This window comes from Bos indicus x Bos taurus, chromosome 18 (assembly GCF_003369695.1).
Source record: "Bos indicus x Bos taurus breed Angus x Brahman F1 hybrid chromosome 18, Bos_hybrid_MaternalHap_v2.0, whole genome shotgun sequence".
NCBI classification, from domain to species: domain Eukaryota; kingdom Metazoa; phylum Chordata; class Mammalia; order Artiodactyla; family Bovidae; genus Bos; species Bos indicus x Bos taurus.
The window spans coordinates 21,565,414-21,590,070 of NC_040093.1; the positions used below are offsets into that span (position 1 = coordinate 21,565,414).

At 45.5% G+C, this 24,657-nt stretch overlaps 1 protein-coding gene and 1 long non-coding RNA gene across 2 annotated transcripts; one reads left to right on the forward strand and one right to left on the reverse strand.

Moving 5' to 3' along the window:
• Nucleotides 1-9,995: 9,995 nt before the first annotated feature.
• LOC113875333 lies at nucleotides 9,996-13,592 on the reverse strand. The gene is made up of 3 exons (XM_027513661.1): nucleotides 13,578-13,592; nucleotides 12,642-12,781; nucleotides 9,996-12,531 (listed from the first exon to the last, which is right to left on the reverse strand). Exons 1-3 carry the CDS (start codon nucleotides 13,590-13,592, stop codon nucleotides 11,982-11,984), a joined length of 705 nt encoding a protein of 234 aa, XP_027369462.1. The 3' UTR covers nucleotides 9,996-11,981.
• A 1,076-nt stretch (nucleotides 13,593-14,668) lies between these two features.
• Nucleotides 14,669-24,411, forward strand: LOC113876584. Its single transcript, XR_003506532.1, has 4 exons — nucleotides 14,669-14,858; nucleotides 15,464-15,555; nucleotides 20,603-20,698; nucleotides 23,602-24,411. It is a non-coding gene; the product is annotated as an uncharacterized LOC113876584 (long non-coding RNA).
• The last annotated feature ends 246 nt before the right edge of the window (nucleotides 24,412-24,657 follow it).

Here is a 24,657-nt window from a genome sequence, read left to right on the forward strand (position 1 = left end):
TCAGGGCGACAAGCAGGACTATTTCTATCCCTGCCTCTCTCTCTGATAAGATTAACTCCTCTTGTGGCTGAAAAAGAGTCAGGAAACATGAAGGAGAAGCAGCATATCCTTGGGGGACAAGTCTCTGGCATCTCTGTCTGAAAGAACTTTCCTTCTCTCCAGGAGGATTAGATCTCACCTGCCACACTTGTCATGGGTGTTTTCAACTGCAACTTGGCCTTCAATGACTATTATTTTCACTTGAGGTGTTCCAAGTGTTGATGATGTGGTTCCATCCGTTGGGGTTTTCAATTCAAACTAGGTCTTCATAAACCTTAATGTAAAAAGCAAAACTATAAAACTCTTAGAAGATATCCTCGGAGAAAAATCTGCATGGCCTTTGGGTTTGGCAATGTCTTTTTAGATGTAGCACCAAAAGCATGGTCCATGAAAGCAAGAGTTGGTAAGTTGGAGTTCATTAAAATTAAAAATGTCTGCTCTGGGAAAGAAACTGTTAAGAGAGTGAAAACAAACCACAGACTAGAAGATCTTCGCAAAACACGTATCTGATGGAAGACTGCTCCCCAAAATCGACAAAGAACTCTTTAAAATCAACAACAAGAAAATAAACAACTCAATTAAAAAATGGACAAAAGCTCTTACCAGACACCTCACAAAAATACTGCAAAATAAAACAGGAAAATATGCTCACCAGGGAGCTGCAAATTAAACCAACAATAAGCTACCACTACACACCTATTAGAAAGGCTAGGATCTAACATACTGACAATGTCAAATGATGGTGATATGTGGAGCAACAGGAGTGCTCATCCATTGCTGGTGGGAATGCAAACTCATACATGCAGCCACTTTGGAAGACAATTTGGCAGCTTCTTCCAAAACTGAACGTACTCTTACTCTTACCATGTGATTCAGCAATTATGCTGTTTGGTACTTACTCAAACGAGTTGAAATCTTATGTCCACCCACAAATGTTTATAGCACTTCATTCATAATCACCAACACTTGGAACCACCAAGATATCCTTCAATAGGTGACTGGATAAACAGACTGTGGAACATCCGTGCAGTGGAATTTATAGAGCACTGTAAAAACAATGGAGCCATGAACAGACAAGGAAGAACCTAAGATGCGTATTTTTAGGCATAATCTAAAAGGTTACACATCATATCATTCCAACTCCATGACATTTTGGAAAAGACAAAACTAGGAAAAAGTAAAAAAGACTGGTGATTTACAGGGTTCAGGGAAGAACAGGTGGGGAAGGAATGAAGGGACAGAGCACAGGGAGTTTTGAGCGGCAGTGGAAATATTCTATATGATGCTATAAGGGTGGAGATGGGTGGCAATCCATAGGAGTGAACCTTACTATAACAGTTGATAGTTGATAATAGTAACACTTACTAGTTCATAATGTATCAATATTGGCTTATCAATTGTAACAAATGTACCACATGAATGCATTTGTTATAACTGATAAGCCAAACACACACCCACTATGCTAATACAGTGTTAATAGGGGAAACTGTGTGGGAGAGAGGGAGTATATAAGAACTCTCTGTACTTTCTATTCAAGTTTTCTGTAAACCAAAAACTGCTTTCTAAAAAATAAACTTTATTTTTAAAAAATACTTATTGATTTATTTGCTGTGCTGAGTCTTTGTTTCGACATGCCAGATTTTTAGTTCCCTGACTGTGGGTCGAACCCAGGCCCCCTGCATCGGAAGCGCAGTCTTAGCCCACTGGCCCACCAGGGAAGTCCCCAAAATAAAGCTTATTAATTGTAAAAATTTTTTTCCTTAAGGTCCAAGGGCCTCCCAAAGGTCTCCTTGTTGTAGCTAAGGTTCAAAGCAACTTTGGAACATTTCAAATGGACTCCTGGCATCCATCACTCTCAACCACGAGTTTATTAGGTGTTCTAGTATGCTTGGAGAAGGCAATAGCACCCCACTCCAGTACTCTTGCCTGGAAAATCCCATGGGTGGAGGAGCCTGGTGGGCTACAGTCCATGGGGTCGCTAAGAGCCGGACACAACTGAGCGACTTCATTTTCACTTTTCACTTTCATGCATTGGAGAAGGAAATGGCAACCCACTCCAGTGTTCTTGCCTGGAGAATCCCAGGGGCGGGGGAGCCTGGTGGGCTGCCGTCTATGGGGTTGCACAGAGTTGGACACGACTGCAGCGACTTAGCAGCAGCAGCAGCAGTATGCTTGCCTGAATGATTTTAAATTCTAGAGATAAAGAATATAAAATTCCTATTGATCCATCTGTCTGGCAATACACTTGACTGGTCTAAAAACCTGAATAGGAGACAGTGTCACCATCACCTTTCCTGCATGCTGTCTGAAGCGCCCAGCTGGAGGCAGCTCTCAAACTGCTCCTGATCTCACGCAGTGATGATCCCGGGTGTGGATGTCTGTCTTTGGAAGCCTTGTTAGATACACCCTCATCTCTCAAGCTGATGAGAGCAGGCAGCCTGTGCCTGTCATTGAGGTGTCACGTCCATAGCTCCTGCTCTCTGACAGTGGACAATCTGTCTGCTCTCCTGAACTCAACCTGATCCTCTGAAAGAAGGAGATGTCAGCCTTGGCCAGTTCCCAGGAGGACTGCCGTGCAACTAAAGTCACTTCTCTGAGCACACTTGAAAGCACTGCAAGCTCCCTAGTAAAGCTAAGAGGGGACCTTCCACCTCCCTATCTGGATGCACCATAGACAGAAGTTTCATCTGCTCACTTTCCTTCCATTAGATTGCCAGCCTTTTGAAGAAGTCCAGGATGGGACAGGAACGAGCCTACCTTCCATCCCTCCCTTCCTCTTTCCTTCCTGCCTTTGTTTATAATTAATCAATTTTAAAAAGTGTTCATTTTGGCTGTGCTGGGTCTGCATTGCTGCACACACACTTTCTCTAGCTGCACCAAGTAGGGGCTCCTCTCTAGTTGTGATGCGTGGCCTTCTTACTGCAGTGGCTTCTCTTGTTGTGGGTTTCCCAGGTGGCGCTAGTGGTAAAGAATCTGCCTGGAGTGCAGGAGACCCAGGTTCCATCCCTGGGTTGGAAAGATCCCCTGGAGGAGGGCATGACAACCCACTCCAGTATTTTTGCCTGGAAAGTTCCAGGGACAGAGGAGCCTGGCAGGCTTCAGTACATGGGGTCACACAGAGTTGGACACAACTGAGTGACTAACATGTCCTCCTGTTGTGGAGCACAGGCTCAGTAGTTGTGGCACACAGGCTTAGTGGCTCCGCTGCACGTGGAATCTTCCCATACCAGGGACTCAACCTGTGTCCCCTGCATTGGCAGGCGGATTCTTAACCACTGGACAACCAGGGAAGTCTCTTTCCTGTCTTTCTTTCTCTCTCTTACTTTGACTTGGAACTTTTTCCACTGACAATCCATAGTACCCAAGCCACGCTGGGCCCAGGCAGGAACTCCGGTCTGAGACAAGAATGGATGTTGTGGTCTGCCTTGCTCTGGATTTGCTCAAGAAAAACATAGGTTGCCTGTTTACTCCATTTTATTTATTTATTTTTAAAATCAGAGGTGACTTGATTACTTTAAAAGCCAATGACATTGATGCATTGTCACCTTTCTGGATCCATGGTTAAAGGGACAGCATTTTCAGAGATGATTGTGTAGAGCAGCAAGTGTGTGCAAAAGTATTGGAAGAAAATATATAAATGAGAACAGCACTCGTAAAGTCTACCTCTGAAGCACTCAGAAAACATGGTTATAGGCATCGCACAAGTCTTGAGGGTTGCTTCAGGGAAACTGCATCTTTGCAATGACTGAATCTCCACCTTCAGGGACGGAGGAACAGACTGAATCTGTCTCTTGGTCAGGGACCAGTGGGGAGGAGAGGTCGGTTAATGACTAAGGGACAGCAGCACCAGCAGCACAGCCCTGACCGGCAGAGCTCCCAAGCATATCTCAATCCCCCACACAGCCTCTGTCCAGCAAGAGCCTCTAACTAGTGTTGCACACACACGGCAGAGTGACCATTGGAACTGAGGCCTGATTAATGTGTGTTTCTCCATAGTAATACCGAACTTTTAAAAGTTCTAAAAATTGTTTTTAAAAATATTCATTTTTTATTATTGGGCTGCATCAAGTCTTAGTTGTGGCACACAGGATCTTTGTTGCATCATGCAGATCCTTTGATGTGGCACGTGCTCCAGTGGGAGCTTTTCCAGTTGGTTCCATATGTCTCTGACGTTCCTCCATAACTCTCCCTTTATGGAGCACTTCCTTACTTTCTAGCACTGCAAGATGCTCCAGGTTCATTTTGTATACCCCAGTCCTAGAATCAGCTGTTTCTCCATAGAGCCCTAGTTCCTTCTCATTGGAGTGTGATATTAGAAGCCAAGATCTGGTCAATAGATGTGTTCATTGCTACCTGGGTCTTATTGCTTCTGGAGCCTCTCAAATGACAGAGCAAGAAAATATACATGTATATGCTAACTTGTGTACACATACACATCTCTAAATATGTCTAAATGTAGCAATATTTATTTATATTAAGTTAAACGTGAGGGGAAACAGTGGAAACAGTGTCAGACTTCATTTTGGGGGCTCCAAAATCACTGCAGATGGTGATTGCAGCCATGAAATTAAAAGACGCTTACTCCTTGGAAGGAAAGTTATGACCAACCTAGATAGCATATTGAAAAGCAGAGACATTACTTTGCCAAGAAAGGTCCATCTAGTCAAGGCTATGGTTTTTCCAGTGGTCATGTATGGATGTGAGAGTTGGACTGTGAAGAAAGCAGAATGCAGAATTGATGCTTTTGAACTGTGGTGTTGGAGAAGACTCTTGAGAGTCCCTTGGACTGCAAGGAGATCCAACCAGTCCATCCTAAAGGAGATCAGTCCTGGGTGTTGATTGGAAGGACTGATGCTAAAGTTGAAACTCCAATACTTTGGCCACCTCATGCGAAGAGCTGACTTATTGGAAAAGACCCTGATTCTGGGAGGGATTGGGGGCAGGAGGAGAAGGGGACGACAGAGGATGAGATGGCTGGATGGCATCACCGACTCGATGGACATGAGTTTGAGTGAACTCCAGGAGTTGGTGATGGACAGGGAGGCCTGGCGTGCTGTGATTCATGGGGTCACAAAGAGTCAGACACGACTGAGCTACCTGGATCTTATTGGACACATACTGATGTCTCCAACTCTAATCTATTACCGCATGTATCATTCTAGTATCCTCCCATTGCTTATGTGTAAACCAACACTCCATTAGTGAGAAACCTGGCTCCAATCATCCACCATCCATTTATGTAATTATTATATATATTGAGTAGTTTTACAATTGTTAACCCTTACCCCTATGGATGGAGAAGGCAATGGCACCCCACTCCAGCACTCTTGCCTGGAAAATCCCATGGACGGAGGAGCCTGGTGGGCTGCAGTCCAGTGGAACAATGGACTGGTTCAAAATTGGGAAAGGAGTATATTGGGAAAGGCTGTATATTGTCATTCTGCTTATTTAACTTATATGCAGAGTACATCATATGAAATGCCATCATGGATGAAGAACAAGCTGGAATCGAGGTTGCGGGAGAAATATCAATAACCTCAGATATGCAGATGACACCACCGTTATGGCAGAAAGCAAAGAGGAACTAAAGAGCCTCTTGATGAAGGTGAAAGAGGAGAGTGAAAAAGTTGGCTTAAAACTCAACTTTCAGAAAATGAAATTCATGGCATCCGGTCCCATCACTTCATGGCAAATAGATGGGGAAACAATGGAAACAGTGACAGACTTTAGTTTCTTGGGCTCCAAAGTCACTGCAGATGGTGACTGCAATCATGAAATTAAAAGACGCTTGCTCCTTGGAAAGAAAGCTATGACAAACCTAGACAGCGTATTATAAAGCAGAGACATCACTTTGTCAGCAAAGGTGCTTATAGTCAAACCTCTGGTTTTTCCAGTAGTCATGTATGGATGTGAGAGCTGAACTAAGAAAAAGAAGGCTAAGTGCCGAAGTATTAATGCTTCTGAACTGTGGTGTTGGAGAAGACTCTTGAGAGTCCCTTGGACTGCAAGGAGATCCAAACAGTCAATCCTAAAAGAAATCAACCCTGAATATTCATTGGAAGGATTGATGATGTAGCTGAAACTCCAGTACTTTGGCCACCTAATGCACAGAGTTGACTTATTGGAAAAGACTCTGATGCTGGGAAAGATTGAGGGCAAGAGAAGGGGGCTACGAAGGATGAAATGGTTGGATGGAATCACTGACTCAGTGGACATGAGTTTGAGCAAACTCTGGGAGATAGTGAAGGACAGGGAAGCCTGGCAAGCTGCAGTTCATGGGGTCGCAAAGAGCTGGACACAGAGTGACTGAATAACAACAACCCCCAAGGGAAACACTGTATCGACTACAGTTCAGTATGTATGTATAGTTCCCTTTGCCTTTAGTCCTAAGTCTTCTCTCTGCTGCTGCTGCTTTTTTTTTTTTTTTTTATTGTGCTGTGAAGCATGTGAGATCTTATAGTTTCCTGACTGTAAGGAATTGAACCTGTGTCCCCTGCATTGGAAGCGTGGACTCTTAACCACTGGATTGGCAGCGAAGTCCCTCCACTCATTTCTTAAGTTACTGTCCCAATCCCTTCAGTGACGTTACTTCATCCATTTCTAATACAGTTAAATTCTCTTGTCATCTGCATTCTATCCTGGGATTCTCCAGCCTCTTAAATGATTTTTTAAATTTACACAGCTTAAATTCTTCTTTTCTCTGTAAAGTTCTATGGGTTTGATAAATGCATAGTATCAGGTATCCACCATTACAGCATCATATAGTTTCTCTGCCTTAAAAACAAAAATCACCTGGGTTTTGCTCAAATAAGCCTTCTTTTCCAAACCTCTGGCAACCACTGTTTACCATCTCTACAGTTATGCCTTTTCTAAAATGTCATATAAATGGAATCATAAAATATGATATCATAAAAAATCAAAAAAGCCTTTTCAGATTGGCTTCTTTCATTTTGGCAATATATATTTAATATTCACCCATATTTACAGTCCATGGGGTCACAAAAGAGTTGGACGTGACTTAGTGACTAAACAACGTAACTTAGAAAATTTTATTTTTCTAATTTAATTGATGTAATTGATTTTTAACCTTTTAGACTTGCCAGGTGGCTCAGTGGTAAAGAGTCTGCCTGCCAAGCAGGAGACACTGGTTTAAGCCCTGACTTGGGAAGATCCCCTGGAAAAGGAAATGGTAACCTGCTCCAGTATTCTTTCCTGGGAAACCCCAAGGACAGAGGAGCCTGATGGGCTAAACAGCAACAATTCCTTTTTATCACTAAATAGTATTCCACTGAATGGATTTATCACTGCTTATCCTTTAACTCCTTGGAAGGAAAGTTATGACCAACCTAGATAGCATATTCAAAAGCAGAGACATTACTTTGCCAACAAAGGTCCATCTAGTCAAGGCCATGGTTTTTCCAGTGGTCATGTATGGATGTGAGAGTTGGGCTGTGAAGAAGGCTGAGTGCCAAAGAATTAATGCTTCTGAACTGTGGTGTTGGAGAAGACTCTTGAGAGTCTCTTGGACTGCAAGGAGATTCAACCAGTCCATCCTAAAGGAGATCAGTCCTGGGTGTTGATTGGAAGGATTGATGCTAAAGCTGAAGAAACTCCAATACTTTGGCCACCTCATACGAAGAGTTGACTCATTGGAAAAGACCCTGATGCTGGGAGGGATTGGGGGCAGGAGGAGAAGGGGACGACAGAGGATGAGATGGCTGGATGGCATCACCGATTCGATGGACATGAGTTTGAGTGACCTCCGGGAGTCGGTGATGGACAGGGAGGCCTGGTGTGCTGTGATTCATGGGGTTGCAAAGAGTCGGACACGACTGAGTGACTGAACTGAATTGATCCTTTAACTTGGGGCTTCCCAGGTGGCAGGTGGCTTCCCAGTGGTAAAGAACCTGCTTGCTAATGCAGGAGACATACGAGACATGGGTTTGATCCCTGGGTCAGGAAGATCCTCTGGAGGAGGGCAGGGCAACCTACTCAGTATTCTTGCCTGGAGAATCCCCATGGACAGAGGAACCTGGTGGGCTACAAGTCCATAGGGTCACATAGAGTCAGACACAACTGAATCGACTTAGTGTGCATGCACACACTCTTTCACTTACTGAAGAATATCTTGGTTGCTTCCAGTTTGGGATAATTATGAATAAAATTACTATAAGTATTAATGGACAGACTTTTGCGTGGACACAGTTCTCAATCCAGTTGGATAAATGCCTAGGAGTATGACTGGGTTGTTTGGTAAGGCTGGGTTGCACTTTGTAAGAAACTGCCAAATGATCTTCCAAAGTGGCTGCTCTATTTTGCATTCCCATCAGCAATATGAGTTCCTGTTGCTTCACACTTCCTCATCAGCAATTGGTATTGTCAGTTTTTTGGATTTTAGCCATTCTAATACGTGTGTAGCAGTATTGCATTGCTGTTTTGATTTGCATTTCCCTAATGACAAACGACGTTAAACATCTTTTCATTTGCTTATTTGCCATCTGTATATCTTCTATAGATCATTTTTGTTTTTAAATAATTTCAAATCTACAGAAAGAAGACAAATACAGTATGAAGAGCTTCACTATTCTTGAACAACATGAACTTAAGTTGCTGGCTTGATGCCCTGTATTGAATGCGTATTTCCTACAAAGACAGTCTCCTAAATAAGCACAATGCACAGCTAACATTGGGAAATTAACATTGACACATTACTCACATCTACTCCTCAGACCTTATTCAAGTTTCACCAGTTGTTTCAGTCACATCCTTTATAGCAGAAGGATTAGGTTTAGAATCACATGAAGCATTTAATTGTCACATCTTCTAGTTTACCTCAGTCTGGAAATATTCCCACTGTTCCTGACTTTCCTTGACTTTCCTAACTTTAATATTTTTGAAGGTTTTTGAATACAGACCAGGTATTTTGTAACTGTCCCTCAGTTTGGTTTGACTGATGTCCCCTCATGTTTAGATTCAGATTTGTATGAGTGGGAAGGTCACAGGTTGCTCTTCTAGGTATACCTTATCAGATCAGATCAGATCAGTCGCTCAGTCGTGTCCGACTCTTTGCGACCCCATGAAGTAGCATCAATTTTCAATTTATCCCATTACTGATGATGGTAACTTGATTAAGCTGGATTTGTATCTACCAAGCTTCTTTACTACAAAATTACTTTTTACCTTTGTAATTAGTAAACATTTTGTGGGGAAAGTGTTTTGAAAATACTATCTCATTCCTCATCAAACTTCTTCCTATTAGTTCTAACATCCACTGATGATTCTTAGATGAGTTACTCTTAGTTGTGAAATGATACTTTTCTGACTCCACTGTTCCTTTTACAGCTGGCATTCTGCCATAGGGAAGCATTCTACTGTTCTTCCCATTTAATCATGAGTATCAGTACAGATAGCTTCCCTGGGGGCTCAGATGGTAAAGCGTCTGCCTGCAATGCGGGAGACCTGGGTTTGATCCCTGGGTCGGGAAGATCCCCTGGAGAAGGAAATGGCAACCCACTCCAGTACTCTTGCCTGGAAAATTCCATGGACAGAGGAGCCTGGTAGGCTACAGTCCATGGGGTTGCAAAGAGTCAGATATGACTGAGCAACTTCACTTCACTTATCAGTACAGATTCATGGGTTTTCATTCAGTTGCCCCAGACGTGGCCAGGGGGAGCTCCTTCTGTGTGTTTGCCATGTCCGTATCATTCTTTGGGCACTTCCTTATTTTCTGGCACCACAAGATGTTCCAGGCTCATCTTCTTCTTTCCCTAATCTGCCCTTTTAATGGAGAATGGTATTTAGAAAGCAAGATCTGGACACTAGGGGAACTTGTGCCTTTGGGGATGTCACTGCTCCCAGGGACTCTCAGTGAACGGGGATGGGAACAGAAATAGGAAACACATGAATGCATATACATACATGCAAACATACATACACCTATTTATATAACACACACGCATTTACATCTGCATTTGTTTTTATATCTATTTTAATGTACATTGAAAACCATGTACTTGCACTGATAACTCCAATTGTCATCTAGTCCTAAAGTGTTCTATGTGTGTTTGCTAGGGCTAACCGTAACAAAACCCCACAAACCGGGTGGCTTACACAACAGATACTCAATTTCTCACAGTCCTGGAGGACTGCAGATGAACAGATACGTGATAAAGCAAGTATTGTAAATATTAATTGTATCATGTAGGTGGAACATGCATAAGTGTTTACTGCACAATTCTCTGAATTTTTCTGTATATTTGACATTTTTTACAATAGAATGTTGGTAAGGGAAAGAGTAGGAACCACTGTGAATAAAAAAAAAAATCACTAGTTCACATTTATCATGTATTACAATGTGCTGGGCCTGTACCAAGCACTGCTATAATCATCTCACTTAATTTTCTAACAGCCCCATATTATTATTTTCTGGTGCTATTATTTTCCCCATTTGATAGCTAAGCAGTCTGAGGCTCGGAGAGGTTAAGTCACTTATCTGAAGTAACAACGCTTGTAAATAGAGGTGGGACTCTAATTCAGAAATGTGTGATTCCATAATTGATGCTCTTAACTCTCTTAGATCTAGAACACCAGCATTCCTGTCCACCCTCCATCCATCTCTATGATTAAAAAAAAAAAAGTTAAAACCCAATAAATGGCTTCTAATGACTCCTTGATTTTTTACATTTCTCCAGGATGGAATTATACTTTTGCAGAAGGAAAAATAAACTTCTTATTTAAGTTCTCTTCTTTCGGGGATGGTATCATCTCCCTCCCAGAAGTCTGGGCAGTTGTACATTCTTTTCCAGGGGGTAAGAAAACTGGTAGCAGTCAGTTGTCCTGTCTGCGTGTCCTGTTGTACTCTGAAGTAGGGCAGGCTCTTTTTATGCATGAGAACACTGTGAGGCTCAGAGACTTTACATACATTGACCAAGTCACACAGGATTATGGGACCGGGCAGCTCTGACGCTCAAGTCTCCTGATGCCCAGTTTGGGGGCTTTGGTCTTGGCACTTCTCTCTTAACTGGTCTCCAGACTTGTTTCCGTCTAAACCCAGCTTGACAATTAAGCAGCACTTGTTCTCAAAGGCCAATGGTTACTGTGGGTATTTTCCAAACAGTCGTACTTGCCGATCTGCCCTCCTCGCCTGGCATAAATTCCCAGAGAGTAAGCAGAGATCTGACATGCTTTTGGTCTTCGACATGCGCTCTTGGTCACCTGCGTGTCTTCCCTGAAAGGGCTGTTTTCTGTCTAGTTTTCCGTTCTCACAGAGGGCGTGTAAAACGCCTGGATGCCCGACCTCGTGCGTCACTGTGTCCCTAGGGGAGCTGTAGCAGAAAGGGGGGGGGGGGGAGTGAGGGGGTGGGGCTGGTGTGGGTAGCGGGGAAGGGGGCGATCTTACCCAACAGTAAAGGCAGAGACGAGGCCCCAGAGGAGGCCGTGCTTTGTCCCCGCTCAGCAGGGCCGCACGCAGCCTGAACAGGCGCCGGCCTCGCTCGTGCCCTGACGCCCCTGGAGCGAAACTGGAGGCCCTGGGCGCGCCAGCTGACCAGATGGCCTGAGCTGCAAACCCCAGAGACCCCGGGCGGGTTCTGGCAGCCCCCAGACCCGGGCCTGGGTCTCGCCGCCACAAGGCTCAGCTCAGCCCGAGCGCCCCCATTAGGAGGTGCGGCCCACGGAGGTGGCGTGACTGGGCCGGCCGGATAGCCCCACCCGGAGCCCAGAGGCGCGGCGCCCGCGGCCCACGCGGGGCGGGCGGGACGGGGGTCGTCCGCTGGCGTGCCCGCGGGCTTTCACCGGCAAAGCAGCCGTCCGAGGTTCCGGTCTCCGCCTGGGGTCGCCTGAGTACTGCGTCTACCAGGGCTCCTCCGGAGGGCGTGGGGGAAGGGGGAAGAAGCAGCTGCGCCACGGCTGCTTGCGGCCTGTGCCCAAGGCGGGGTCGGTTTCTAGGCAACGAGGCCCTTGCACGGGTCGCGCCCTCCCTCTTCTGGGTCGGTCTCCCCTCCCCCACTGAAGCTCTGCAGAGTCAGAGCCCCGGGACCCAAGGCGGAGCCCAGGTGTGGCCTGGGGGCCTGGGGGTGTGGAGCCCGACGGGCGTGGGAGTGGGTGACTCCAGGGCTGCCCAGCTGCCGGCCGGAGTTTCTCCGACTTCGGTGGGGCTGCGCTGGGGGCTGGGGACCCGGACGGCCCGAGGCGGGGGCGACAAGTCTGTTTCCTCCCGGTCTCCGCCTGCGCCGGCTGAAACGAGTCTTTCCGGTGGGGCTGCCCAGCCGGGTCCGCCCCGCCCGGCCTCCCGGAACCCGCTCGGAGACGTGAACGACCCCGCCCGGGCCGAGGGCGCGAGCAGGAGGGTGGGTGGAGCGGCTGGAGAGGCAAGAGCCCGGGTCCTGGGTTCTAGCGAGCTCTGGAGCCCCTCTTTCCGATCCGGTGGCTCCCCAAGGGCACCCTGACCGAAGGTTTATGTTGAAGCTTCCTGGGTGATTCTGCGAATCAAGGCTGCGAATAAAGTAACCTTATTACTTTACAACTGGGGAAACTGAGGCACACACTGTGCCAAGGTCTTACCGTAAGTTAGCCAACCACAAGGAAGCCAAGGGAAAGCCTACCGGAGAGACCCCACGAAGGCCAGGATTTTTCCCAGGGCCTGAGTCCTGAGGGATTGGAGTAGAAGAGGCAGGCAGGGACGCAGGAAGGTCTGGGCACGCTGCCCTGACAGGTTCGCAGGATCACCGCGGCGGTCCCCAGCCTCACGAAATTAATGAGGAAGAGGCCTTTCTTTCCTCAGTCGAGGAGTAGAGGTTCCGTTTAACCTCTGCAGACAGTAAGACAGCGACCACTCTCCTCCCAGCCTGGCGCCAGCATGAACCCGAGGGCATGTCAGCAGGAGCCAGGAACTGGAGGCGAAGCATCCTTCATTTCCTCTGCGGCAGTGGAACGAGTGAGGTCTCTGATTGCCAGAGTCTTGTTTTTTTCAAAATCGCAGCATGCTGAGACCGAAAGCGGGGTACCCTGGAGGATTCTTTTATATGCTCAACCTTGAGTCAGACTTGCAATCAGCATTTGATCAAGAAACTTGGTCAGTTTCTCAAAATGCAGAATCAATCGCCGGTTTTACTTTTTTGCTTGGCATTTCCTTGGGTTAGTCTCGGTTCTGAGGATGAAAGATTATAAACTATTGTCTTAAATTCTACCCTGATTAGCATCTTTCCTCCATCCAGGATTTCCCTGGAGCCAGATATTTGCAGCTTCAGGATTATGACTTTTTTAAAATATAAGTTTGATGAATTTTTATCCATTCCCCAAATTAGAAACTCCCTTAATTACAGGAGAAAACATTTTCAAAGAGAAAAGGTAGACTTTTAGAGCAAGCCCAGGAGCAATGCTTCTAAAGAAAATCTCAGGGCAGGCAGGTCCTCAGAACCAAGTGAGATGGTCTTTCTGCAGCTGTCAGGCCCACCGTCTTTCAGTTAGTTCTTGACTAAAAAATAAAGAATAAATGAAGGTTTCCTTGAAGCTGTTCATTCTCCTGCAGAGGATTCTACTTTGAGAGAAAGCATGGTGTTGGTTCAAATTCTTTTAAAACTGGGCTTGGGTGGCCAGATGGTAGATGGGGGGAAATTTCGCTTTGTGAAAGTATTTCCAGCTAATAAATGAAGAAAGAATTATAGACAGAACATCACCATTTTGTATTCTTAATGAATGGTTAGATCTAGGCATGATCAGCTATGACTACTAAGTCTTGAAAAGAGCACATGATGTGCTAATGAAAAAACTCATCACCAGCTATGAAATCATCTTGATACTCCTTACAACCCTGCCCTCACACAAATCAAAGCAGCATCTGATCAAGAGTCATCTAGATCAACAACACTGTGGAACATAATCAAAATGATCTACATCTTGTGAAACTATAAATGGCCCAGTTCTTTAATAATAATTGTGTAGAAAATATTGCATTTAGATTCTAAATTGGATAAATGAAAGGAAAAATTGACATTCATAGGACACTTGTAAATTTGAACACTACTGGGTATTGGATATTTAAAAAGTATTATTACATTATATCAGATGGATAATATCATGGTTATATTTTTAAGTATTTACAAACATTTAAACATTTTCAATGTATGTTGAAATTTGGAAATGCAGTACTAAAATACAGATGAAATGATATGAAATCTGGAATTTATTTCTAAATAATCTTATGTAGAAATAAGAAAAAGTAAGTGTTGGAAACAGGGTTGAACATTAGTAATGAGTATATGGTGGTTCATTTTATTATTCTTTTTTTTATGTTTTACTTTTTGCAAGGTATTCTCAAACTTGGGAACCAGCCTTGTAGCCTGACAAAATTACCTGGGATGGAGCTCAGGACGACTGGCCCTTGTCTTGCTCTGTGACTGTACATGTCACTTCTCACTTGTCCATTCAAAAAAAACTCTGGAGAACCTCCTGTCTGCTTGGGCTTCTAAATCATGGCACTGACACTTTAAATTAGAAAATAACAAAGAAGGAATCTGCCAAATAGAAGCATGAAAGGCTTTGCAAAAGAATTGACATTTGATATGGATTCTGACAGAAGAAAAGGAGTTGCCTGGGTGGCATCAGTTCATCTTCTATAAGGTAAGGTGGTTAGACTAGGTCTACATCCATTTAATCCTAATAGATTCTGGGGTTTTAACGTGCCGGTAACCAATTTTTTTCTTCTCTGGGTGTCCCTCCAGGGAGTTGAGCGACCCCCCCCCCCCCGCCACCTCCCACCCGCTCCACACTGTGTACTTCTTGTCATCATCCTTTATGTTGTTAGCTGAGACAATCCAAACGTGAGTCCCCTAGTTGTGTTTGAAGGCCAAAGCATCATCATATTAACCAGTCTATAACCTTCTTTGGGAATGGTCTCTTGGACTCCTAGATTTATTTCTGTCTATCTGGTTCCCAAGGCATTTCACTTAGTAACTTTAGCTATACCAAGGCTCAGCCTTGGTGGTAAAGCCCATTTGCTCCTCAAAACATGGGTGCCTATAGTGAATACTCTCTGCCTTCCCAACTCTTCCTGTAGGACATGCAGTTTAATATACAGCATGCAGCCTGGCCTTCAGGTTAATTGTTCATGCTGATACTCTGCCAAAACAGGTCACACTTTGTGCTTTGATGGCCTTTTCACCCATGTGACATGAACCATCTGTTGGGGCAAAGCTTAAAACACTAGTTGCCATTTAGCAAGTAGTTGGAAGTATCACGTCTTTACTCCATTATGGAGAATTATTCTCTTTTCATCTTCTTGGTTTTGTGGATGTTTGTACTTTAAAAGGACAATTTCTGAAACTCTTGGAGAAGTAAGATATGACTATTTAAATTTGGTTGCTCCGTGTTTGTTGAATGAGTTTGCCTGGGCTATGATGCTGAATCAAATATGCTGTTTTTTTAGGGACCTGGCAGCATCTAGCAGTGTGATCCAGAGCCTGGTGGAGGGCTGGGAATGCTAGCAGCTCCTCTAATTTTTACTGCTGTAAACCAAAGGTACACTTCACTGTGGGAAAATATTGGGAAATTAGCTATGATATATTGTATGTTTCCAGTGACTGCTCAAAAGCTTCTTATACTAATTTAATTAGAATAATTTACCTTAATAGGAAACTATAATTTTCTACTTTTTCCAATCGGTTGAACCAATTTGTATTTTTTTTACCCACCCAGATGGAATTTATTACACCAAAGCTAATAACCTAAACCTTAATTTTTGTGCTAGCCATCATTATAACTGAGGAATTATGCTATAAGAATAGTTGAGACCTCTGCTTCTGGCTCTGGAACACCAGGCTAGATCAAACTAAACTTCCTACCTCAAACAAGTAAAACAGCTGGATAATTTAATGAATATATCTGACAGTGAGAACCTGAGAGGGCAAGATCCTAGAGAGAATGGAAACATAGGAAGGTGAGCCTGACATTTGACATTTGTCTAAGCTTGGGCTGCAATAAAATATGCCAGAGTCTGGGTGGTTTAAACAGTAGACATTTCTTTCTCACAGTTATAGAGGCTGAAAGTCTAAGATCAAGGTGTCAGCAGATTTGGTTCTTGGTGATGGCTGCCTGGCAGATTGCCACCTTCTCTCTGTGTGTGTCTTCACATGGCAGAGAGAGAGCTCTGGTGTCTCTTCTTCATCCTACAAGAGCACTAATCCCATCATAGAGGCTACACCCTACACCTGACCCAACCTAAACCTGATTACCTTCCCAAGGCTTCACTTCCTTATATGAGCACTTTGAGGGCCAGGGCTTCAGTATATGAATGGGGGAGGCACAAATATTCAGTACATAACAGCACTGTTATTCCCCTTAAGACATCTCTAAGAACAGTGATTTCAATGCTAAGAAGTTGAGAAAAGCTTTGGCAATCTCATAGAGACCCTGCTAATATCCTGGGCTTTTGGTTAGGACTTCTGAAAGGTCTCTTCCCTGGTGGCTCAGACAGTAAAGCGTCTACCTACAATGCGGGAGACCCAGGTTCAATCCCTGGGTCAGGAAGATCTCCTGGAGAAGGAAATGGCAACCCACTCCAGTATTCTTGCCTGGAAAATCCCATGGATGGTGGAACCTGGTAGGCTACAGTCCATGGGTTGCAAAGAGTCAGACACAACTGAGTGACTTCACTTCACTCTGAAAGGTTACACCAGTAGGAAGGGCAAATCACAAAAAGACCAACTCAACTCTCACAAAGGTTCAGCTTTGACTCAAACTAGGTTAAGATGGTCTGCCTCTATACTAACTGCATTACAAAAGCAAAAGAAAATCTCTGGAGAAAGATAGCATTACCTACAAAACTACATTTGTTCTACAACTTTTCATATACAACATGTTGCAGTTGATCAAAATGTATTAGGCATACTAGAGATAAGACCAAGTCACCTTTAACCAAGAGAAGAAATAGATAATATAAACTGATTCACAGAAATCCAGTTATTGGAGTTATCAGATATAGACATGTATTGATAGAATAACCTCTGATCAATACATTTCAGGAGATAAAGACAAAATGGAAAATTCCAACAGGAAATGTGTGTGTATATATATATATATATATATAAAGAATAAATGGAAATTTTACAAGAGAGAGAATGTAATTAAAATAAGAACATATTAGATGAGTTCAAAGTAGATTAGACAGATGAAGAGAGGTGAACTGGAAGAAAGAAAATGATCTTAAATGAATCACCAAGAGATAAAAGAGTGGAAAATACAGAAAGAGTGTATCATATTTTGGACATAGTAAAAGGTTTTAGCAAAATTGTAACTGAAGTCCCAGAAAATGACAGGGAGAGAGAGAATTGAACAGAGCAATTTTTGAATAGATAATGGCCGGAAATTTTCCAAAATTGATGAAATACATAAATCCACAGATTCAAGAATCCCTTTAGAGCCCTGTGAGTGAGTGAAAGTCACTTAGTCACATCCAGCTCTTTGCGACCCCATGGACTGTTGTCCATGGAATTCTCCAGACCAGAATACTGGAGGGGGTAGCTGTTCCCTTCTGCAGGGGATCTTCCCAACCCAGGGATCAAACCTAGGTCTCCCACATTGCAGGCATATTCTTTACCAGCTGAGCCACAAGAGAAGCCCAAGAATACTGGAGTGGGTACCCTAACTTCTCCAGCAGATCTTCCCGCCCCAGGAATCAAACCGGAGTCTCCTGCATTGCAGGTGGATTCTTCATCAGCTGAGCTACCAGGGAAGCCTTTAGAGCCCTAAGCAGTGTAAATTAAAAAAAAAAAAAATCACATCTAGACACATCCGAGTCAAACTACCAAAAATCAAAGAACAACACACTATGCAAACAAGGACTAAAGAGATTGTTGAGAGGCAGAAAGATAAATATTTCTGTGACCACACAAATTTGGCACTGTCAGTAATAATTCATGGAAAATGTATTTTTCTGATTCTTATTGGATCAAACAATTGGATCAAACCATCTTATTGATTGTTTTCATGTCTTTGAAGCTAGCATTTTCTTAAAGAAGGATCACACTCTGTTTTACCCACATGCCACCCATACTCCAAGAGTCAGGTGCCAAGAGCTTCCTGCTAGCCTGAAAACCATGCCATTGAGTCTGGCAGTCGGCATGTGTATAGTGTATAAATACTCATAGCTCTCTTTCTGTTCACCCCAAGTTTGCTGAGCTTTGCCAAAGGTCAGGTTCAGTGTTGGGCAGTGCCTGTCCTCAGTTCAGTTTAGTTCAGTCACTCAGTTGTGTCCAACTCTGCAACCCCATGAATCGCAGTATGCCAGGCCTCCCTGTCCATCACCAACTCCCAGAGTTCACTCAAACTCATGTCCATCGAGTCGGTGATGCCATCCAGCCATCTCATCCTCTGTCATCCCCTTCTCCTCCTGCCCCCAATCCCTCCCAGCATCAGAGTCTTTTCCAATGAGTCAGCTCTTCACATGAGGTGGCCAAAGTATTGGAGTTTCAGCTTTAGCATCAGTCCTTTTAATCAACACCCAGGACTAATCTCCTTTAGAATGGACTGCTTGGATCTGCTTGCAGTCCAAGGGACTCTCAAGGGTCTTCTCTAACACCACAGTTCAAAAGCATCAATTCTTCAGTGTTCCACTTTCTTCACAGTCCAACTCTCACATCCATACATGATCACTGGAAAAACCATAGCCTTGACTAGACAGACCTTTGTTGGCCAAGTAGTGTCTCTGCTTTTTGATATGCTATCTAGGTTGGTCATAACTTTCCTTTCAAGGAGTAAGCATCTTTTAACTTCATGGCTGCAATCCTGCCTAGTGGAGCTCAAAACTTGAGAGAGAGAGAGAGGCAGGCATGGATGGGACCCCACATCTCTGAGTGTGCGCTGTACTTAAGACACAGGAGCCCAGTGAGAGAGGGACTCATTCTTTCTGCAGAGTTCCTTTCTCAAATATTCATTGAGCACCTATTATGTGCCAGACTCATTAACATGTTTTTTTTTCCCCCTTGTCTTATTTTTTTCTGAACTAAGACCCATAGTCTTTCCAAAAAAAACTATGACTTTTTTTTTTTTGGCTGTGCCATGTGGCATGCAGGATCGAAACTATGCTGGGGTTGAACCTGTGCCCCCTGCTTTGAAAGCACAAAGCCCTAGCCCCTGGATGGACATCATTTTTTTTAAAGGGGAAGATTTTTCTCCCCAGTCAGTGAGTTTTGTGAAATACCTATAAAATTAACAGCAAACAGGTAAACACAAGAGGCCAAGGTAGGGAAAAGGGGAAGAGGAAGGCAAATAACCCTTACAGAACCTCCACTGTTTATTCTCTCATTGATCCCCATGATAACCAAATGTGGGAAGTGTGGGTACACTTTATAGGTTGGAAATTCAGGCACAGAGAGGTTGAGTAACTTGTCCCAAGGCCCCAGCTTACAAATTGAGTAGCTGGTCTATAGACGCCAAGCCTTTTGACTCTGGGTCCAGTGTTCTTCCTACACAAGGCAACTGAGTAGTAGGTGTCCTGGAGACCTTCTTTTTCACTCATGGATCCCCTGGGCTTGGGGCTGGTATTTGTGAGGCAATGTGAGGAGTCTGAGGGAACACATTTCATCCTCCTTGTCTGCTCTGCTGATGGGTTGAAATGCCTAGAAGTCCCAGATGGGGTTGGAGTCTGGTGCCTCCTCCACCCACCGCTCACCCCATTGGCCTTCCTGTCTTTGGGACTTAGCATCAGCATGTCATCTTCTGACAGGTAGTGAGATAGAGCAACTGAAGGTGAATAAAGGCTTTTGTCTTTGTGGATGATCCTCTCATCATCAGGGGGGTCCTAGCATTTTCTTGACAGTTTCTAGAGGGTCCTTTACTCATTTAGAACTGGCATCTGCATCTGGCTCTTGTGCAAGATGTTCACCTAGTCCTTTTGGCCAACAGTGTAGCTTCAAAACCAGACCAGAGAAAAATGAAGAAAAGACCATTCATAGGTGTCGTAGTCTTCTCGGGCTGCCTTAATAAAATACCATAGATTGGATGGCTTAAACAATAGAAACTGATTTTCTCAAAATTTTGGAGGGTAGAAGTCTGAGATCAAGATACCTGTATGGACAGGCTCTGAGCTCTCTTTCTGGCTTGCAGAGGACTGCCTTCTAACTGTGTCCTCATATGGCATAAAGAGTGAGCTCACTGGAATTGTAATAAGCCACTAATCCCATCATGGGAGCCCCACCCTCATGATGTCATCTAACCTAATTACCTCTCAAAGCCTCCGTCTCTGAGTACTATCTCATGAGAGGTTAGAGCTTCAACATATAAATTTCTGTGTACATCCTAAGTCGCTTCAGTTGTGCCTGACTCTGTATGACCCCATGGGCTGTAGCCCACCAGGCTCCTCCACCCATGGGATTCTCCAGGCAAGAATACTGGAGTGGGTTGCCATGTGTAAATTTGGAGGGGACACAATTCAGCCCATAGACATTGGTTTTTCCTTCAAGCAAATCTCGTCATCTCTTACCAGGGTAATGGGCATATTATGATTCCAAAAGGGTAGCAAGTAAGAGCCACTGCCCTGATGTTTGTTCTTTAACATTTGTCTTTTCAGGGGTCCCTTTGGCAGTTTCATAGTCAGGTTTCAGGAGAGACCAGTTTCCCATACTGAGAAAAAAGACCCCAAGGAGGCTATATGCAAGTTCTCTGAGTGAGTTTTGGTGGGGGGTGGGTGGGAACCAGATGTCCCAGGTGGTATTGAGCATGTGTCTAGACACCTGGAGACCTAAGGGAGGTGACTGCTGCTCCCATCTGAAGGTCAGGTCATTAAGTGGCCTTTACATATTTTATAGCTTTCCCAATTAATTGTTTTTAAATCTCTGAAGTTTGAACCTTATAGGTTCAGCTGCTGAAAACAAAGATGCTGTAGAGGCTGTTGCCCTATTTTTCTTTGGATGGTCTGTCTCTGTGCCCCAAACTCACTCCCACTGATCCTCAGGAGAATCTATTTACTAGATCTTCCTTTTGGGGACCTGGTCCCCTTGTTTCTGGTAGGACCTCATGCTGTGTGCTCTAGGGTTCCGAGCGAAGGTTTTGACGCCCAGCCCAGCCCTCTTTCAGGTGCTGGGCCTGCACCAGAAGTCTGAGTGGGGTGTCCAAGCCTCAGTGCTCCTACCAGGCTGAGGACTCCTGCTGCTTGGCCTGTGGCCACTTCTGGCCAGCCTGGACCTAAGCTTTTCCCTTGACTGGACTCTGGTCTCTGCTTCTGATCGGCGACACCCTCTCCCAGTTTCCCGGTGCCCTTGAAAACCACTGCTGACCCTTCATGGCTTCCCTGGTGACCCTTCTGCACACACACCCCTGTCCCTAGCACGTGAGCAACTGTCCTGGGTCTTCCTGGGGCCTATTCCCTCCCTCCTCGCCCTTTGAGGGTGCCCCTGACCATACCTGCCAAGTGGCTTGTCAGGAGGCTGGTGACACCTCCAGGGAGGGCAGTCTGGGGGCAGGGGGCAGGGGACTTCAGCAAAGCTGGTGGGTCTGGATTGCTCTGCTGTGACCTAGAAACAGGGCTTTACAGAATTGCCCTGTACTACGTGCTCTCCACACCCCTGGAAGTTTGGCAGCGGGAGGATGGATTCATGCACAGTTTAGTAACAAAAAGCAGCACTTCCCATTTTGACTGCTCAGGGTTGACAACGTGGCAGCAATACAACTGCATCAAGCTGGCCCGTGTCAGGAGGCACTTGGGGCAAGAACAAGGACTTCACGTGTGCTCTCTTATTTAGCTCTCACATCTACCCCTGGGGGATGTATGGATCAAGCTGGCCCGTGTCAGGAGGTACTCAGGGCAAGAACAAGGACTTCACGTGTGCTCTCTTATTTAGCTCTCACAACTACCCCTGGGGGAGGTGGTTTCTCTGAAAACATAAGACTCAGAGAAGTTAGGTACCTTGGCCACGGTCACACAGCACATCTATGACAGGGTATGATTTTAAACCATACCCACCGAGGCCCAGGCTCACAAGGCGCAAGGCTGGAATGAGCACCTTCTGTTGCTCCACACACAGAGCAGCCTCAGGATAGGGGTGGGCAACTGATATTTCCAAAGATACTTAGTCTTTTCTTCTTTGAAAAAGTACGCCACTATGCAAGTCTTCAAATATGACTGTGCTTCACTACTTGCTAGACAGACCTGGATAAATGCAGAGCGTGCAGGATAAAGGGCCGCAGCGGTGGGTGCCTTGGCGGCTAATAAACCAGTTGGGAGGTGCTGTTCTCACCCTGCCCCGTGCCTGGAGCTGCCCCGAGCTCCACTCCAGAGGGCAAGACTCTGCCTTGATGCTTGTCAGGGCTGTGCCCATGCACAGCTCTGGGTAAACCTTTGCCTTCACCCAAGTGACCGTATGTCCCAAGGGATACATTTATGCTAAATAGCACCTTCTGAGATCCTGCTCCCTCCCAAAGGAATGATACCCAGTTTCAGAGAATCCAGAGGAGGGCCTCGTGGCCAGGCCCTTACTGGGACAGAGTAGAAATCTCCACTCAGCTGCCACTGGACCCAACTCGCCCCTCCCTCCCTCGACTGCCCCAAAGCTCTTTTCTGCAGAGAGGGCCCCACATCCCAAGCCTTCTGACCGCTGGCAGCCACATCTAACCAGCCACCACTCCCAGCTTCCTAGTCACCCCCACACTGGGAGTCGGGCCAGGCTTGCAGGCAGCGTCTGGCCTGACGAGGTGGTGGCCGGGGGTGGTGGCTATGTCTGATTGAAGTCCCCATTTCCCTCCTACAAAGGCAGCATAATTAATCAGGCAGTAATGAATTCAGGTACCCCCGGCTTGTCACCTCAAGAGATAGGCTCTCTGAGAGCACTGGAATTCACAAGAGGCAATCAGGTCACCATTATGATTTTTTAGTATTAAATGTTAAGAGGAAGATGTATTGGAATTTGACCAAAATTTTGTCTGTTTACCTTTGAGAACCCCTCGCCCATTTTCTTTCTTCCTATTATTTATTTATAATTTACTTTGGGCCATTCTGGGTCTTTGTTGCTGTGTGTGGGCTTTCTCTAGTTGCGGTGAGTGGGAGTTGCTCTTCTTCATTGCAGTGCACGGGCTCCTCATTGCGGGGGCTGCTCCTGTGGTGGAGCATGGACTCTAGGCTCGAGGGCTTCAGAAGTTGTGGTGCACTGGATTCGTTGCCCCACAGTATGTGGGACCTTAGTTCCAGATCAGGGATCAAACCTGTGTCCTCAGCATTGGCCGGCATATTCTTAACCACTGGACCATCTAGGAAGTCCCCTGACCCATTTTCTTTCTCTCTTCCTTTGGCTCGTGGAGCTGGGGCACTTGGGGTGGGTGGTCCTCTGGCTGACTCTGATCCTCCACCTGAGGTTTTCTCAGTTCAAGGATGACTGTCCCCTTGTGTCCCTGTTATTCAGCATCCTCTCATGTGGGGCCTTGGGGAAGGGGAGGCGGGTGTTCCCCTCACTGAGAATTCAGGCTCCCCAGTGCTCTGCCACCAGGGCTCTGGAGATGGACCAAGTGGGCAAAGGTGTTGGGAGGGCTGTGGGATGCTGTGACTGGGCCCTGATTACACTGACCTGTACTCTTCAGCTTCCAGGAGCAGCCAGCCCAGGAGCACAGTGGGGCTATCAGCAAAGCAGGGATGCTGATCCAAGTTCAAATCCCAGTCTTCCCAGGGCCACACTGGGAGCTTTGGAGAAAATTGCAGAAGTTGGAGTTGGCATCCGTCAACGTAGTGGGATGAAACAAAGTGGCAGTCGTGGGCCACCTTGCATATGGCCTGCACACAGTAGGCCCTCAGCTAGTGAAGGCTTCTGCAGGTGGGGCCCATGGAGCCCCAGGCTTTGGGCTGAGGCAGGCCCAGGCCTAGCCCATTAGAGGCTGCTGAGCTCCACATAGAAACCCCAGCTGGCTGTGGGGCCCAAGGTGTAGTGTGGTGAAGTGGCTTCTGCTCAGTGCCAGCGCACGTCCCTACCAGATTCAGGACCAGTGGCCCCCCAGTGCCATGAGAATACTGTGAAAGCTTCCCAGAGGAGGTGCTATTTGATCCCCTTTAAAGGAATACATCAAAGCCCTACAGGTTGGCCCAAAGCTGCTGTGTCCCCGTAGACAGTGGATAAGTAACTTGAAATTCCCTGTGTCCCAAGCACCTGCTGTGTGCTCAATCAGGAAAGCAAGTGATAAGCCAAAAGGACAAGCTGCTCAAATGGGCAAAGAATATGAGTAGGTATGAATAGGTATATGAATATGAATAGGTTCACCAAAGAGGCATGGAAAATGGCTCGGAAATTGATTTTTAAAAAGAATGCTCAGTCCTGCCAAACCTGAAGGGAGATGCAACTTAAATCAAGTAGTGTATATATATATATATATATATATATATATATATATATACTGGAATAGTACTCAGCCAGAAAAAGAGAATGAAATAGGGTTTCCCTGGTGGCTCAGTGGTAAAGAATCTGCCAATGCAGGAGACATGGGTTTGATCCCTAATCTGGGAAGATCCCATATGCCAAGAAGCAACCAAGCCGCATGAGCCATAGCTATTGAATCTATGCTCTAGAGCCTGGGAGCCACAACTACTGAACCCAGAGCCACAACTACTGAACCCGTGTGCCTCAACTACTAAAGCCCATGCACCCC